The 18884-nt window shown below is 50.3% G+C and overlaps 1 protein-coding gene across 1 annotated transcript in view; it reads left to right on the forward strand.

Moving 5' to 3' along the window:
* LOC147604236 (uncharacterized) overlaps nucleotides 1-18632 on the forward strand; it is an 81361-nt gene extending 62729 nt beyond the window's left edge. The window contains exon 6 of the mRNA XM_086795165.1: nucleotides 17997-18632. Coding sequence (XP_086651291.1) covers nucleotides 17997-18416 — 420 coding nt within the window. The 3' untranslated portion in view covers nucleotides 18417-18632. The remainder of the gene's footprint in view (nucleotides 1-17996) is intronic.
* The last annotated feature ends 252 nt before the right edge of the window (nucleotides 18633-18884 follow it).

Consider the following 18884-nt stretch of genomic DNA (forward strand, 5'->3'; position numbering starts at 1 on the left):
AAAGGGGGGGGGGGGGGGGGGGGTCAGCCTATCATCGGCCCCTTTATGTGGTGTACTGTCATTTTCAGCTTTGTGGTTGTAATGCTCAAGTGTTAAGTGCTCAGAATCTTGTTCACATTTATACGATTCCAATACACGCGTCTGCCTACCGTTACAGCGTGCATCACTTGACCATGAGCATAATTAAACATTTTGGCATTTAGTCACAGCCATTAAACAATCCACAAAGCTGAAAATAGAAGTTGCACATATAACACCGCATAGAGGCCGGAATGGGCCAACCCCCCCCCCCCTTGGAGTATTTCATTATCCAAGGAGAAATATAACATGGACAAGCTTTGAGGTCCTTGGTCTCCCCATGGGAGATGTCAGATTATCCATATACAATAATAAACTTGTCCTTCATCCAATATGGCTATCCAACATGTCCTTAGGCGCACAAACATGTATAATAGCCCACATGGCTCTTCCATATACGCATAAACTTGTATGACAACCCATATGGCTCTTCCACGAGCACATAAACCTGTAAACCAGCCCATGTGGCTCATCCATGAACTCATAAACCTGTAAAAACCAGCCCATGTGGCTCATTCATGAGCTCATAAACCTGTATAACATCCTGTATGTCGCATCTATGAGCGCCAAAACCGCCCATATGGCTCATCCATGAGCGCATAAACTAGTATAACAGCCTGCATATCACATAAAACCAGAAATTTCAACAAGCTTTAGAACTATTTTGCTGAAAAACAGTCATCTGGGGTGTGCAAGATGGTGTAGAGTAGTGAAAATCATCTTTCCAAGATGGATATGGCTATGGTGGGCTTAGAAATGGAAAAAAATTAGAGTTTTCAGTCTCCAAAAACTTGCTTGAAGCTCAAACTCGCCCAAGAGATAACTCTCTCATGTTCAAATAAGCAAGAAAATGCTACAATGCCATGTGTAGAGCTGAATTGACAAGTGTGAGGACACTTGTCTCACTTTTGTCCTCTTATCTGTCACATGTCCCAAATCTGAAGGCCAAAAATTCCACAATCTTTAGCTCTAAAAATATCCTAGATGATAGCTTATTTCACAATAGTGCTTAGGCAATACTTGATCTTTGTCAAATTCCAGAGGTAATGACGCGATGACAAATATTCCTAAAAAGGTACTAAACATGTGTATAAGTACACCACAGTTGATGAGCTAGTGTGTCACACTGCACCTCAGTGCATGGTGCATGTGACCGATAGTTTGTTGTTGTGAGGATGATGCTGCTCGATGGTGGGCCCAGATCTCCTGAATCCAGGGCTGATGAGCTGGGGGTGGTTGGGTTGACAGGAGGAGGGCGTCTAGCTCTCTGGAGTGTGCGTGCCTGAGCTAATGTGACTCCCATGGGCCTGTTGGGAGGGGGCACTATGGTATAGGCTCCTGTATCCACTGTGATGGACTATGATGCCTCCCTATCCTCTCTAGGCTAGAAAAAAACTGGTCATGTGATAGCAAGCACAAGAGAAATATATTGCACAACTCAAATGATACTCTTGTAATAAGAACCTCTCAAGTACATGCTTTTATAGGCATCAAGCCTTATCTCCTTGACCTAGACTTTAATAAGGGCTGTTCACACCCATAGAGGGTGTTCACAACAACTAACTCGGAAATACCCAATGGGAGGCAGTCCATGTGGAGCCCATATCTTGAGAACCAAGTGGAACTTCAGGCATACCATATTCTAGGGTGTCCCTCAAGTGCTAGCTGTCCCGAGGTCTCCACAGCAAGCTCAGGTACCTGTGGGGATCCATGTGACTAATGCGATGGAGGTATGTGACTGTTTGGAAGAGTGCATCCACTACCATCGGGGCTGCAACAAACTCTACCTGGATAATCTGCTATGGGGCTGATGCTTTGCTGCGGATCATACCAGAGAACATCATGACTTGGGGCCTCTCAACTTTGTGCCAATGCTCATCGGATAAATCTTCTCCCAGAATGTTGCTCCATACATCAAGGTTGGTGCGACGAGGGTGTCAAAAAGCCAACCTTTCGTCCCAGGCTCCTGGAAATGTGCTTGGAAGCATTGCCGCTCAAGTAAAGCTCAAGGCTACATATCCCCGTGTCACTCTGGCATGTGCTGTGGGAACCATGGTGAAGCGTGCAACACCGAAAGTGACACCGAGGTGGACATAGGATGAGACAATCTCCTCTATATGTGAAGTTCAATCTGGATGTGAAGGGGCGGAAGGTATTGAAGGCCATTATCTTGGTTTTACCAAGGTTAATAGTGAGGTCCCATTGAATGCAAAATCCTGTAAGGATGATGTCATTTGCATAAAGTAGTAGGGGGATCAATATGCTTGCCAGTGTTGGACCAACCCCGCCTAATCTGTCAATGAAGCTCGAAATCTCATCAATGTAGAGGCCAAAACGAGTGGGTGATAGAGGGCAGCCTTGTTCCACCCCAATAGTACTAGAAATCTCTTGTGATGTACCTCTTGGGGCTCTAACTCGTCCAGTGATGGACTCGTAGAGGGCGATGATGCTCCAAACCATGTCATATGGGACTCCTATCTCTTGTAGATGTAGGAGGCAGGCTCGGGGTATAGTATCAAAAGTTTTGTGGAAATCCACAAAGCAGTAGTAAATTCTCTGATGTCGTGCTCTGCCCTCCTCGATGATGGCACGGAGGGTGAAGATATGGTCAAGGGTAGAGTAGCTCCTTCGAAAGCCTGCTTGTCTTGAGGCTCTACATCCTTGTCTCTCCTTCGAATTGAGCTCCATCTCTAGCACCAATCCATAGAGTTTGGCCAATGTTTGGCCAATAATGATCGTTTTGTAATTATCAGGATCAAGTGGATCTCCGGCTCTGAGGATGGGGGTGATGGTGTTCGTGGACCAACAGGGTGGAAATTCTTCACAAAGGGCTCTATTGAACATATAGGCTAGTAGGGGTGCTAGGGTATCATCAGCATATCCAAATTCACATGAAGGATTCTAGGGGTTTCTATGTAATATTATGTATTGGGTGTGAGAATGAGTGGAGTGTTTGTTGAATTAGTGGACACACAAATTTCACGTTGTGAATTTTTTGTCCAAGTTGCAACTAGTTGATATTGTGTTAATTTTTTGTATCTTTGGTGGTGCATATGCCCTATCAACTACCTTTTTGTTGTAATAATTCTTTCTATTTGTTCTGATCCTTAGTGCTAGCCTTCATTATGGCTGAGTCTGCCCTGTATCTCTGGAGCTTTGACAGAAACTTAGTGCACAGACCTTTATATGAAAGTATGCTCTTATGTGTGTGTGTGTGTGCGCGCACACGGCACGCGCGTGGGGGGTGTGTGGGAGCATATATTGATACCAAGTTCTACACTCACTATTGGGCATTGATGACGTTAGTGGGGATGTCGTAGTATCTAGTCCATACTATGCATGATGGAGTTGATGGTTTATTGTCTTGTGGATGACTACCATGAGGTTGTAAATTGCACTTTCTTATAAGGTGAATTTGGGCATGTTCCTGGATTTATCTAGGTAAATATAAATACCATATGTATGATTTATAATTACATTATAGTGTTAAATAAATATAGAATTGGTGATGAGTCATAAAATAGGAGTGAGCCTTATCTCTACATGGCATGGTAATTCTAGTAAAATAAGATGCATAACACATGCCAAGCTTGTGGAGAGCATGTAGAGTGTGGAAGTATACATAATAGAGAAGAAACTTTCTAGATGTCCTATGTGGACTAAGGAGACTTTTGACATTGCATTCAATGCTGCCATTTCTTCATCCATGGATTTCTCCCAATGTGCATGCTCAATAATATCTTGAAATTGAACACCACCAAAGGAGGTATTAGATGCAATTTGAAGTGATAGTGATTGTCTTTATTCAACACCTTGGATTGTTGGTAAGCTCAAGCTTGAGAGGTAGAAGTGGGCATTTACAATTGAAATGTAAAGGCTTCTCAAAGTAGTTGTTTTTGGAGATCCACTATTTCGGCATAACTTTTGTAAATGAAGGAATGCTAATTGAGGTTTCACATCTTTCTCAAAGTATTGATTCTGTGAAGGGTTATGGTGAATGGACAACAAAGTTGAGAGAACGCATTGAACATCATTTACACAAAATTGGAGTCCAGGAAGCCTCATCAGTCATGGTAGGGATTGATGGGTTGATCTTGCAGCAATTCATCTCTGGGTTGAAGCTTAGGATATGGCAAATGGTTAAGTATGAAGGTGCTAAAGACTTAGGTGGGGCCTTGAAGGTAGCTCTACGTGGGGAATCAAGTCTTGAGGAGGAGGATGCATATCAACCAAAGCCTTAGGGTATTGCCACTTTTGCCTATTCCAACGGTTACACCTTTTTCTAATTCTCCTAAAGTGGCTACTTTTAATGAATCACAACCAAGTATGGCTACCTCCCAACGCACTTGATGTGATTGTGTCTCAACTCACGGCAAAGATGGCTCAATTATGGCTTGACCTTCTACAAACTCGTGAAAGGAGGTCTCCCCTAGGGCAAGCAAATGCAAGAAACATGGTAAGAAATTGTGGCCCTCTTGATCTTTCTCGCATTACATACTATGGGTGCCATGAGAAAGGGCATTATCAAAGTGATTGTCCTAGGAGAGCTTCTTCTTCCTCCAATCCCGTAAATTTAATAGATACCACTAAGGAAGAATATGTCGTCGAAGATAAAGGTATAGGTATTGTTGATGTGTGTGCTCAAGAGAAGAGACTCAAGAAGGATAAAAATCTAGAAGAGGAAAAGTCTCTTAGAAAGCGGCAAATGAAGAAAAAGGGTGAAAGCACCAAAGTTCAAAAAAGAAGAAGGCACTTGGGAGTTGATGACTTTGGCCTCTCCACAAGGGGCAAGGGCCTTACTCCATTGTGGAAGTCATGGGATTGCAGAAAGCAAACATCACTTATGGGCAACTTGTTGCATTGGCTCCTTTTTTGAGGAGGGACCTGAGAAGTGGCGATCGTCTTCCGGGTTGCTGGTCTCTTTCCTCTTGCTAGAAAGCACGTAGACAAACTATGCTGAAGTATGAATGTTTCTGATGGTCAATCCATGTGTACACTGGTGTTGGATTTATTTTGCCAATAGAGTTCTTTGGCCTACATGCGGCCCTGTGGGACACATTGCACGCTCCCATCTCACGCTACAGCTCAGTCACAGGGCAGCCAACGCGCGCACCCCCAAATGACCCCCCAGCAGACCCAGCAAGTAGCTGTGAGGTAGCCAGCAGTGTGCAACCCCCACTAGCATCCTTCCACCCAAACTTCACTCTTTCAACACTCTTAAGATTGGAGGCATCCCCCCTTGGCAAGAGCAACAGCAACAGCAACAGTCAGCCGTTGAGCAGGAGTGGCAAGCTCATGGTTGCCACACTTATTTGGTAGTGCACCCGACGTTGTGTGCCACACAACACCAGATGTGGATCCAAAGGCAATGGTTCTCCCACTGCGGATTGTTACTCGCATTGATCACGGGATATCCCTGGACCCTGTGGAATCACCTGAGGATTCAGTGGGTTAGTCACCTATCTGAGCTGCCATCATAGGGTCCCATAGTTCCGTGTCATGTGCAGTTTAATTCCCAGGGCTGATCCTTGAAGGGCAACAGATGAAGAACTACATTAGAACCTGTTTTGGACCAGATTTAGGAGCTGGTGCATCTTGTATCAGTAGGGAACAGCTTGTGGAGTAGTCAGGGGTCTACCCAAGGCCTATATAAGGTGCAAGTTGCTCATTGTGTGACTCATTCAGCCCTCCCATAGGCCGAGTCATAGATTAGGTGTTTTACCACCTTTTGAAGGCAGCCATGGGCTAGCCAAGAATGTACCTTTTTGTACTAAAGAATATACTGAATACTCAGCTACCTCTCTCTCTCTCCTCTCTCCATCTTCTGTATGTGTTTTGCATCAAGCATGTTCCAGGATGGTGTTTAGGGCTGAAAGAAGACTCCCAGAGCTTCTAGGATGGTGTTTAGGGCTGAGAGAAGGACATAACTATTCATTCAAGAGTCACACCCTTTCATCAAGGATGTGCCTCTTCATTTGTACATCATCAGGCCCTTTTTTTTCAGCTGGCCTTTGGCCCAAGATCCTCCCATAGTTACCAAATTTCACCGTCCGTAGACAGCTGCTCGTAGGCGCTTATTTATCCACTGGTGGACGATGCCGCCGAGGAAGCACCAAGGGGGGTTTTGCCCAGGACCTCTTGGTCCCAGGCAAACACTTCCACCACTTGAGCTATCACCTCATTGGCCTCATCAGGCCCTATTTAATGCACAAACAACACAACTTTCCACTCTTTGCGTCATGTTTACTCGAGTATTTAAGCATTGAGATGTTATAATAATCATGATTAATTAAGCTAAAAGCTTAACAGTGGTATCAGAGCAAACAAGCTAAACAACACAACTTTTTGCTCTTTGCCTCATGTTTACTCGAGTATTTAAGCATTGAGATGTTATAATAATCATGATTAATTAAGCTAAAAGCTTAACAGTGGTATCAGAGCAAACAAGCTCCAACCTATAGGATGCCCATACCCAAAAAATCCTAACCCTAACCCTAAAAATCAGAAACCCTAAATCAACAAATTAACCTTAGAATTAGGTATAGCAAGAGTTGTATGGAAGAGCGGGAGAGAATGCACCATCCAATTTTGGCCCCTCTGCCCAATTTTACTTGATTAGTCATTTTCCCCAATTTTTCTACACACAAAAAAACGATGGGAAGCAGAGACTCACACCAAGGTTGCATCCATGTGCTAGCAAACTTCCCCTTATCTCCCTGGAGGTTCTGATCGCATCTTTCATGCACCTCTAGGCTGAATCGTTATCCAAAAGGGGGTGCTACCTTTCCTTTGAAAAGGCACAGACTGTTGAAGTTATTAAAAAAAACATCTTTCATGTAAATGTTTTTTTAAAACACTTAGGCTATTAAGCCTCAGTCTTATAACATAAGGCTTTCACAAAAGCCTTCCCACAAGCTCCCTAAGCAGCCTGCTTCCCTCAACACGCCGCCCACGCACTTGCAAGGCTACAGAAAAAAAGAGAGTGAATCAGCCAACCCATGACCAACGCTGCAATCGGAAACACGACCAACAACCTTCACGTATGCAAAAATGGCCAGCCCAAAGAGAAAGAAGAAACATAAAGAAGGAAAAAAAAACGTTTTTGCTGCTGTAATGCGGACTAACCTCCACGAACTTTAAATTTAAAAAACATGTGCCCCCAGCTTGCCACATACACAACACAAGTTTCCCCTAGTCTTCATTATTTGTAGCTTCTGCTTAGTGTCTGACTCTTGAAGTACGTGCATTCAACCAGGCTTCTTTAAAAACACACATCTCACGTGTGATCAACCCATATACCTTGCTGTTTTCATCATTGAAAAAGAACACAAAATAAAGCACAAACAACAGCCAGGACAATGTGGCACTTTAATGTTCAAGAAAGCCACGATTCATTATCATACGGGTACCACACACTTCAAGTGTGCAAATCGGGATTTATGGTTTACATAGAAATGAAAATCCTCTATGCTCCCTCTTCATTAGCAACAACCAATCCAAGTGCTCTTGGTTCCGGTTGAACTTCCTCCTTATACAAGATGGTCTATAACAACCTCGCCAGCTTGTAACCTACCTTCTCCAATTCACATAATGTACTTGCTCCCTCTACTTGCTGATGGTTCAACAACCACAACCCCCGGAGCCTCAATTTGCAGAGTCTTCATCTCAGCCTACTACTATGGAGGACGAAACTCACCAGCCTGGCAATCCAGCTCTAGCAGATTGGCAACAAGCTTTGCAGCAGATGTAGCAGCAGTTTCAATAGCAACTTCAAAGTCCATGGCCACATTGGCTTCTCAGATCCAACAGTTGGATCGCCATTCTCATACCAGTTCTATACCAGCAGTCGACATTACAACATCAGTACTAGACAATGAAGACAACATTCCCATCTTTTGCAAGCTAGTAAAACAAAGAAATTGGAAGTTAAACCCCCTAAGTTCTATGGAGGACAACGCAATAAGCGTACATTTGGGCTCAACATCAGCACCATATCCAAGAGCGGCTATCTCACTTACACTCACACCCGGATCATGCTCTGAGGGATTTTTGCCTCGCCATCGCCTATGTATCACATATTGCACCCTCATTATGGTACTGGTTGGAGCTAGACAGATCTGCATTGCATTCTTGTATACCCTATGCATATAGGTTGCATACTGAGCCTCTAGCAGTAGTGCTCCATCCATCACATTCCTCCCCCCCCCCCCACTAGCTCAGTTCTTTCATAGTTTATTTCATGTCCATTTTGTCCTTTTTTTTTTCTGGACACCCAGAGAACATTGATAGTTGTACATTGATTTGTCTCATAGGTCGAGTTTGGCCTCTACTAGACGTTAATACAGCTTTCTTACTTTCTTTCTTTCTCTCTCTCTCTCGGGGGGGGGGGGGGGGGGGGGGGGGGCGGGGGGCGCTTATCCTCCGAGACCTGTTGGAGCCTGTTGTTCCAAAGGTTCTCCGACCCGATCAAGATTATTATTGCTTCTTCTCTAGTCTCAGATCTCATCCTTGAGTCCCTCTAGGCCAACCCTGGATCATGGGCCACTTGGTAGACTACTTGTTCTTCAGGTGCCTCCTACTAGACACAAGTGCCTATGATGCTTCTTCGTGCTTGTGTCGTTCTGCATCACTCTTGGCCCACACCCACGGATGTGGGCATGACAATCTTCTCCATTATTCTGAATGTGATCCTTGACAGGGAGTAAGAGAGCAATTCTATGGCCTAGGCCATCCAGAACTGCACCACTGGTTTCTCACAGCTTTTTGGTAATCTTCCGACAGAGTACTCTGGGATGAAGTGTTTTCACAACTGAATGCAGGTGGGACCAGGACCGCATGACTTCAACAGCTTCTTGAAGCTGGCCAAGCAGTCAGTTACCTCCTCCCCTTGCTTTTGAGAGAAATTTTATTCTTTTTTTTTTAGATTGCATTGGTAGTCTAGGGAGTAAACTCCTTCAAGATCGCCTAATGACAGTCGTCCCAAGTATGAATACCATGATGCTTCAAATAGTCCTCCCACCATATCAAGGCAGCATGAGTCAAAGGTGTCTGGACAATATGCGATTTAAACAAATTGGAGCCACATGCTGCCTCCAATGTGTGTGTCAGCTTCCAAGCTAGATTTGGTGACTGCCCTTCCCATTCAATTTGGGAGGCTACCTCATCTTGAGCACTTGGGATCGCTTAGTTTGAGGAACGGGACGTAAACCTATCAATCCATGTGGGAATGCTGTCACAAACCTCTGACTTCTAGACATGGTGCAGGTCTCGCCTGGGTATGTGTATGGATCATATGGATGGTGCCCATATGGAGTCCAAGGACATACCCTTTTTTTTTTTTTTTCCGGAAAAAAGATCCTTCTATTAGTTAATGAGAAAACGCCATAAGGCTACAAAGCTCACCTCGCAAGGAGGGATAAAAACACAGTGAACTCCTGAGCTCCACCCCCGTGGCAGGCCGCTCTCTGGGGGGGGCTACCTAGTAGTACATGTGGGAGGTGAGAAAAGCCAAACTGGAGGCCTGTAGTGCCAAGTGACATCCTCGCCCCTCGCGGTGAGGAAAGGGCTAGGCTGCCAAGTGCGGAGGAAAGCCTTGCGGCGCCCTCTCATGCGATCCGATTTGCCCTGGAGTTTCCCCCCAGTGTCCTCTCAAGGTGTGAATGATGTCCACCCAGAGGGCCTGTATGACCTCCGCCGGTGGAGTCGCCTGGCGGTCAATGGCCTCCCTGCATCGGGCTCTCCAAATGTGCCAAGCCGTCATGCTGCTGATCAACTCCCATCTGTGCCCGACCCCCTCCTGAGGGGCTGCCGAAGAGAAGTCTGGCGTCGGAACCACCGCCATCACCCTGTCAGAGACCTGGATGGTCGCACTGCCAGGAACGTCCTCATATCCAAGGGCCGGGCCGCTGTCACCAGCATCTCACCTGGTGAGCCTGCAAAAACCATCCTGAGAGCGCGCTGCCAGACCTGCTGTGCCTGTGGGCAATCCCATAAGCAGTGCCGCTGCGACTCCTGTGCATGGCCGCACCGAGGGCAGGACGCTGGGTGACTGCCGAAAGCTAGCCAAGCCCCCACAGCCAGTCCTCTATGTGCTGTGAGCCAGAGAAACAGCGTCACCTTCCGGGGCCGGAAACTGGCCCAAAGGCGCTGCCAGAAGTCCCTAAGAAAGGTAGGGGAGAGCCCCTGTCGCCGCCAATGCTCGGCCGCCGCCGGGGTGCTCGCTATCCTGTGTCTCTGAATCCGCCGCCCCAGCCTCGCTGTGTACTGAAAAAAGGGGATGCCTGGGCTGGTAGGGGCCAAGTAGGGATCTCGCCAAAACCACTCACCTGGATCCCACTGAAGGCGAATAAGAGGCCTGCTGTCCCAAGCCCATAATCTCCAAGAATAGTCCTCCCCTATCGAGGCCGGTGAGGGGTCTACATGCCACTGTCTCTGATGAAAGCCGACCACCCGCACCCTCTGAAGAATACATCCCTGGAGCCCATCCAAATCTAGTCGTGTCCTCTGAAGCTGCCCACCCTCTCCCACCTCGAAAGTGAGTGGGGTGACTCTCTCCGCTGTGCCGGAGACCGCTAGAAGGATCTCATGCCGAGTAAAGACACCCATCCACTGTGGAGGTGGAGGGTCCTGTACTGGGGTCCGCCACTCCCGGGGGATGGCCGCCTCAATGTCCTGTCTCATCAACTCTCTGCCCCTCATCCCACTAAGTCTCCTCTCCTGAGCCTCTAGAGGCAGCTGCTGAAAACCTATCCAGTCGTCTAGGGACTGGGCTGGGCCAGAGCTCAGCGGGCCCCACGACACGTGAGACCGCGATCCAACCATATGGCCACTGGGGAGACGAATCAAGGGGTTCCAGATCAAAGGCTGCCTCAGGCGCTCCTCATCGGTGCCCGGGGGAGTCTGGAAGAGTGACGGCCTCAGATGCGACCAGGCCCTCAAAAGGCTAGCTGCAAAACGCTCCTCGAAGCCAAGGCCCACTCCTCTGGATCGCTGCTCTGTAAAGATCCACCTGATGCCAGGGGCCGCTAAGAGAAGGGGTGCGGCTGAGCATCCTGGAAACAAGAAACTCCTTCCACGGCTCAGCGCCTGGGAGGAGGCCACGAACTACCAACTTGCCAAGCAATGCTCGGCTTTGGCAAATAGGATCAACAATGCCCAGGCCGCCTCTCTCCCTCGGCTGAGTGATCACCGCCCATGCCACCTTGGCCCTGGCGGGCCGCCCGTCGCCACCGGACCAAAGAAAGTTCCTGATGAGTCTCTACACCTGGCCAATGCACGCCCGAGAGAAGGCCCAGCAAGAAGTGATGTACCACATAGTAGCAAGCAGAACCTGGTTGGCCACAACTACTCGGCCAGCCAGAGATAAACGAGCGGTACTCCAATACAGAAGCTTCTTCCGAATGCTCAGAAGAAGGGGGGCTATCTGCTGCTCCGGAGATATGTCAATGCCCACATAGCATCCCAAATAACGCACTGTAGTGCCGGGGGGCAGCCACTGAAAACCGTCAACTGGCCTCCAAGTCGGGGGGGGCATAGAGCTGACCCACAACCCACACGACTTGTGCCAGTTGATCAAAGCGCCCGAAGCTCTGCAAAACCTGTCCATGGCTAAGGCGAAGCGGCAGAGGTTCTCCTCACCTCCCTGAAGATAGACAGCAGTGTCATCCGCAAACTCCGAGTCTAGGAGCTCCTCCGAGGTGCGGATGGGAAGCTGGAGGCCCCGCAAACCTGTATCCTGTGCCGTCAAAAAAGTGCTCATGGCCTCCGCCACAAAAAGAAAAAGAAAGGGCGCCAAGGGGCACCCCTGCCGCACCGAGCGCGAGAGCTGGAACCTCTCTCCGCGCATGCCCTGTATCAGCACCTGGCTATGAGCCGATGTGTAGAGTGCAGAGACCCCACGGATCCACTGAGGGGGGAAGCCCATCCTCTCCATAGTGCCTTCCAAGAAGGCCCAGTCCACCCGATCATATGCCTTCTCGAAGTCGAGAAGGAGCACTGCCAGATCCTCGTGTCGAAATCTAGCCAGAGCCGTAGCCTCCCAGAAAGAGAAAATGTTATCGAGAATGCTCCTATCCTAAATGAAGCCTGTCTACGTGGAGTGGATGATGTCCGGAAGGTGAGGCTGAAGCCGCCTGCTGATCTCCTTAGCTAGGACCTTGTAGGCCGTGCCTAGCAAGGTGATCGGTCTCCATTGTCTAATCTCCAGTCTGTCTCCTCCCTCTTTGGGGATCAAGTGGATCAACCCCTCTGCCATGCTGTCCGGCATGACTCCTGACTCCATAATCTCCTGGAATGCCAATCTGAAGCCCCTATGTAAGAGGCCCCAGTACCTCTGGAAGAAAGCCACCGAAAGACCGTCCTCTCCTGGGCATTTGCCCCGAGGTAATGCCTGAAGAGCCTCCTCCAGTTCCGTATCCGAGAAGGGGGAGAGAAGGGAGTGCTGCAAATGGGCCGGCACTACCGGTCTCGTGAAGCTCCAGACTGCCTCCCGAGCCTCTCTCACCCTGTCATCTGCTGGCTCAGCAGAGAGAAGATCCTTGTAAAAATTTGTGGCTATAGCCCGAACCCTGGGGGGATCCACCACAACCTGGCCATCAGCCTGCCGAAGACGCCTGAGACCCTCTCGTCTGAAGCGAGGCCCAGTCGCCTCAAAGAAATCTCGAGTCACTCTGTCTCCAGCATGTGTCCAAAAAGAAGCCCGAGCATGGAATCGGAACTCCACCCTCCTCTCCTCGATGGATCTGATCTCAGTGCGAGCTGACTCCATCTGCTCTGAGATCCAAGGGCTCGTAGGATCCCTCTCCTGGAGTCTCTGGAGGGACGCTAGACTCCTCCGTAGGCTCCTCTCCTACTCTCTGAAGGCCTCCAGCCGGTCCAAGGCAGCCTGTCTAAGCATCTGGCTGATCTCCTGCAAGCCACTGGCAAGATCGCTGGCTGCCGATCCTCTCCTGAACTGCAGCTCCTGCCAGACCTGCTCAACTCTGATCGCAATCTCGGGCTCCTCTATGAGACAATCTGGAATCCGGACGCTCTGGCCCTGCTCTCCTCTCGTGGGGTCCTCGATTTGGAGAAGCACTGGAAAGTGGTCTGAAAACGAGGAGCCTGCAAGTATGCCCACTGTGCCACCTCTATCACAGGCCCACTCATCAATGTAAAACCTGTCGATGCGGGAAAGGTTAACTCCTGTGGCCCGTCTATCCGAGCGCGAGAAAGATAGACTCCCCTGCAACCTGCCAAACTCCGGGAGAGTCCACGGATCCTGGCCTCTCACTTGTAGCACTAGTTCCTCCCAGGCAGCGAGCTCCGGCCCATGAATGGTCTCCTGGCTGCCCCCCATCCTGTCCTCTGCATCCTCCAGCATGTTGCAATCCCCTCCGAGGCACCAATGGTCTGCCAAGGGGAGGGACTGCCTAATGGTGCTCCAGAACTCGGCTCTCCCGGTCGCCCCATTAGGGGCGTAGAAGTTGAGGAAGCCAATGCGGTCTTCCCCAACCCGAAGGATGATCCACTGCGCACGACCCTGGACCAGAATGCCAGAGTCCACAACCTCGGATAGAAGCTGCTCGCTGACTGAGATGCATACTCCACCCTGGTTCCCCTGGGAGCCATATGCCGGTGACCAAAAAGTGTGACTCCTGCCTGGCAAGATCTTCCCGCAGGTGCGGGTACGCTCGGCAAAAAGGTGGTGCTCCTGGATGAAAAGGATATCTATGGGTCCTCCAACGAGAGCCCTCTGGATCTCCTGGCGAAGTCTGCCCCGACCAATGTAGCAGCGATGTCCACCGAGACCCTGGATGTTCCATGAGAGGATCCTCATGGATGAGCTATGGCAAGTGAAGCAGCCTCCACTGGCTCACCCCTCTCAGCCGGCCCGGATGATCTGCCCTCCACTCTGTGAGTCTTGGGCGCCGGCTTGGAGGGAGAATAATCACTGTCTGTCCGGGTGCGGAGTCTCTCCAAAAAAAGGGTGACCTGTCTCTGTGTCCAGCCCCACTCCGCCTTCGCCCTGTCCAGGGCATAGGCGTGAGACCAATCCTCTGCATATATGTATCTAAAGGTAGGCTGCACCCTCGGGGCGGCATGGAGGAGAATCAGAAGCACCGCCTCAACTGAGGTGTGGACCGGATCCGCCCACCAGTCTCCTATACCAAACAAGCTCATGCGGGCTGAGTGTAATCGGGTCTGCAATAGGTCCGTGAGCCCCAAGTCACTGAAGCGGTGAGAAAACTCCAGTATCTGATCACGCAAAACTTCCTCTACAGAGTTGCAATCCCATGCTGTGTCTGGGGCAACACTGAGAGGAAAGGAGAAAGCCACCATGCTGCTCACCACAGAGGGAGAACGAGAGGGATGGCACACCACGCAAACTCGCAAGGGCGCGACCAGTGTCTCGAACGGGCCAGCATCCAGCTGGAGGCACCTGAAAAAACCGTAATCCACTGGTAGCCCCATCACTCGCGGGGGCCCCCCAGGGGAGGCTGGAGAGAACTCTGTGGCGGGCGAAGCAAGGATCGCCATCTCCACCGGCCCGGAGTGGCGGTGGAACAGCCGCTGGACTGAGCTCTGGCCTACCCAGCTGCGCTGCCCCGGGGCAGTGGGTGGTCTGGCGAAGTATCCTGGAGAGGCCGAGGGAGGGATGGGGGCTCGCGGCGAGGAGGGGGGAGAGCGAGGAGAGGATGGAGAGGCATCTGCCCCAGAGGATAGGTGTCGGGGGGGCCGCCGGGGGAGGCGGGAGGGGGGGGGGACTGGGGGGGGGAGAGGGGAGGGTGGAAGGAGTGCTCTCCGGGTGAGGGGAAGGGGAGCCGGGTGTCGAAGAGTGCGGCCCGGGATCCTCAGGAATCTGCTCCAAGGAGGGGGCGGGGCCCCCCGCGGGGGGAGGCGGGAGCGGGGTCTCCACGTGGGAGGCTCCACCAGCGGCCTCAACGGGCACTGAGTCTGAATCCTCGTCCATCGGGGTGGGACCTGCTGGCCGCCTATCCCTGACAGGAGCATAAGTGCGGGTAGGAGCCTGTCCGCCAACCGGAGTCGCCTGTCCGCCAGCCTGTGCTGCCTGCTGGCGTCTGCGACGGTCCCTGCGGGCCGGGCGTTTCCGCCGGCGAACCTCCTGCCATCCGCCAGCCTCCTGGGACTGCGCGGCATCCTCCGCCAGTGCCTTCAGATGATGGCGCCTGCTGTGGCGAGCCAGGGATGTCCGGTCTCTGAAGTGGATGGCCACCCCTCGGGTCTCCTGCAGGGGGTCCAGAGGCGGCATAGCGTGAAGGATGAGCCCCCTTGCGGGGACAGGCGCGTGCGAGATGGCCCATCTCCCGACATGTGTAACACTGGCCGGGGAGGCCCGAATACTCCACGCGCTGTATCATATGTCCTCCAGAAAGACAAGGGAGAAGGATCGTCTTCGGGAGGGACTCCGGTGACGGAACCACAACCCGAATGGCCGGGAGTCCTGCTACCTGAGCAATCACTGAAGCCGCTGTCTGAGGCGTCTCCACCACCTGCCCGAACGCCTTGCCAATGGATGACAAGAGAGGCAAGTACTCCCTACGGAGTCCAGGAAAGCAGATAGTGACGGGGAAACCTGTCGCGCCTGCTAGCGGGTCAGAAGCGGGGTCGAAACCATGATAACGCCCGGGATGAGCGGAGGGCAATGGGGCTCCGAGCCAGCACCATCTGAGCTGCCTGTGGGGACTCGAAATCCACCTGGTAGTAGCCACGTCCCAAAAAATCTACGCTGACGATCTTGGCGGGCACGCCAACAAGGCTGCCTTGCAGAAGGTCGCGAAGCTCTCTCCGCATCGGACGGCTACCCACTATCTTGCAGACCAAGGAGGAGGCCTCAAGAGCGGAAACTGTGGAAACAAACAACTGAAGATCTTCAGCTGTGAACTCCAGACGGAGACCGGAATCGGCAGGGTTAGTCGGAGCGGCTTCCATGGAGTCCTCCAGAGGGTAAAGGTCAGAAACCGGGGTCACCAACGGGAGGGACACAGCCCTGCGAGGAAAAAAGAGAGGCGGAGGGCTACAGGATAGCGGGGGCGGGGTCGGGGGGGGGGGGGGGGGGGGGGGGAGTTAGCGGTGGGCGGAGGGGCGAGACGTAAGGGAGGAGAGAGAAGGCGGAGGGGGGAGAGGTGGCGGGAGAGAGAAGAGAGGCGGGGGAGAAGGAGGCGAAGGGGTTAGAGAGGCGGAGGAAAAGATGACGGGGGAAGGAAGCAAGCGGCGGGGGGAATGGCGGGGAAGGCAGCGTGGAAGGTGGCCAAGGAAGAAAAGGCGGGGGGAAAGAAGGCGGAAACGAGGAGGGAGGCGGGGGAGGACGCGAGGCAGAAGGCGGGGGAGAGATGGCGAAGAGGGGCGCAATGAAGGAGGCGGGGGAGAGGACGGAGGAGAAAGCGGTGGACTGGCGGGGGGGAGAGGGGGGCGCGATGGCGAGAAGCAGCCGGGGGGGGGGGGGGGGGGTGTGTGGGAGAAGCGGAGCTCGCAGGCAAGGTCGTCGAGGAGATGATGTTGTTGATATATGAGTATGGGGAGTGGATCGGCCGAGTCCAAGGACATACCAATGGTAAGTGTCTACACAATCCTTTTAACAGCTTATGTAAATTTATTAATAAGGCTTATGATGATAGGTTCACACTTGATTTAAAAGAGGCCGGACAACTTATCAAGTGTTCACATCAACTGGACCTTTTTTTAAAAACACGTGGACAAGTATGGACTGCCGTTTTAGCATGAAGACCACAGAAAAAGTAGAGGCTGAATTTGGAAAGCCTCATCCCTTCTAGGCACGCATTCTGCTAGGGTTATGAGAGAGAAGCTGGTCACCTTCATCTGGAGCTCCGTGTGATGGTCGATTGCACCCAAAGCCCCTTGTGAGCTGGTCAGACTTCTTCTTGGACTACCATATCCTTGTACAGGATGTTTTCAGTTGTTTTGACCTGGCCATACAGCCCCAGGGACTTCTTTTGGGTATCAGGCATTCTCACGTGTGGAAATCTGGTACGGAAAGCATGCTGATTTGGACTGGTCAAGTTGTATAAAGCCTGGACAGCACTGGTTTGTGAGTTTCTGTGTGACACACCACCTACATACAGTTTGTGGGCATAACCAACAGCAGATGCCGACAGTTTATATGAAGTCCCCGACCATCACCTTAGTGCAGTGCATAAATATACATGCATAAGGAATTCATTATTTTCCATCTGTATCGATGCATGGGCTGCTACTTGCTGCTGATTGGGATGATTCGGGACCGCATATGGTCACAATAAACATCCTTCAAGCTATGGTTAAAAGAAACTTGTGCAGCTTCAATGGGTATAAACACTGGAGATCCCCATATCCCCATTACATAATCAACTGTCTGGAGCCACCACCATGAGGAAATATATAGGCAAAGGCCTTTTGACATGGGCTGTTTAGACAACCCACTGTAAATTATCATCCCACAAGCGTGTCCTAGCTTCAGTAGATGCTGGCCATATGGAGCAACATTTCCATGGTCATCTGAGGCTGTTTCCATGAGGTCTAGTTTTGGTAGCATAACCATATCTTCATGGAAATCAATAAGCTCCCCCGGCTGCTTAACAGTGCTGAAGTCTCCAAATAGAACATCATTTCGCTGAGAGAAGCCATAATATTTTCATACGAGGGGAGGAATGGCGACGCCCCCCCCTCTGATCTTACTGATGTATGGTGCATCACCCATTTTGAGAGAGAGAGAGAGAGAGAGAGAGAGAGAGAGAGAGAAGCATAGAGTTAGTGTGTTATGTTTATAATCACAAGAAGGCCATGCATAGGCATACTGTAGGGAATTGAAGAAGCATTTTCTCAACTCAAGGGAAGGCTCTTGGGCTGGAAGATGAAGTGCTTTTGAAAGCATTTTGGTTTGCCCTTTTTAAAGATGTGTTTTTTTCCCATTGATGATGTAGGTGGCCAAAAAGCATGTCCCTGCAAAAAGCAGCAGCAGTGGTGGCCGCAGTTTGCTCAACAGGGTCAGTGGTAGCAGCAACCAATTCTATAGAACTGGTAATGCTAAATCAAATGCAGCAAGAAAGCTGGCTACAAGTACCACTGTTGATGTCGGCCATGTGTCACACGCTGCATTAATTGCTGCATCTTCGGGTGTGGAAAGTGGTATACGCATGTCTGAGACAGCACCTGACAAATCAGTATCAGTACTTCAAGCTTCCAAATCCACAAGCACGTCACTATTCACAGTTGATGACGGTAGTGTGCAAACGGATCACCACTTTCTTGATGTGGACACCCTACTATTTGAAAGAATTAGATTTAGATGCAGAGTAGAAAATAGAGAGCTTCTCTTGTGCCAAGGTTTGTTTCTCATGTGATCATGTTTATATTGTAATCTGCAAGGCAGCTTGCAACTCTTGGTTGCTTTTACTGGTCATAGAAAAGATTTGATCAATTGGACTCTTGTGCTTCCTATGATGGTTGGTTGTGGCTTGTTTTTTCTTTCTTCTTTTTTTGGCTTGCCTTGCAAAAGGCAGTCCTAGTGTTACATCTTGTCAAAGCGTTTTCATGCAATTTATTTTTGGTTATGTGAAGGGGAGAACTCATGGCAAAAAATCATTTATGTGGGATTATGGGTGGAGGGGAAAACTCTTGCAAAACTCTCTCTCTCTCTCTCTCTTTCTCACACACACACACACACACACACACTTTTTTTTTTGGGGAAAAACCGACACCATTACACCCCCGGCGCGCACATACACACATTTGCATGTTTATTCAATGTTTAAACAACAACAATTTTGGGTATGCCTTTCTGAAAATGCTCTTACAAAGGCCATTTGCTC

The sequence above is a fragment of the Cibotium barometz genome, chromosome 62, assembly GCF_041138505.1.
Source record: "Cibotium barometz isolate CiBa-2024 chromosome 62, ASM4113850v1, whole genome shotgun sequence".
NCBI lineage: Eukaryota > Viridiplantae > Streptophyta > Polypodiopsida > Cyatheales > Cibotiaceae > Cibotium > Cibotium barometz.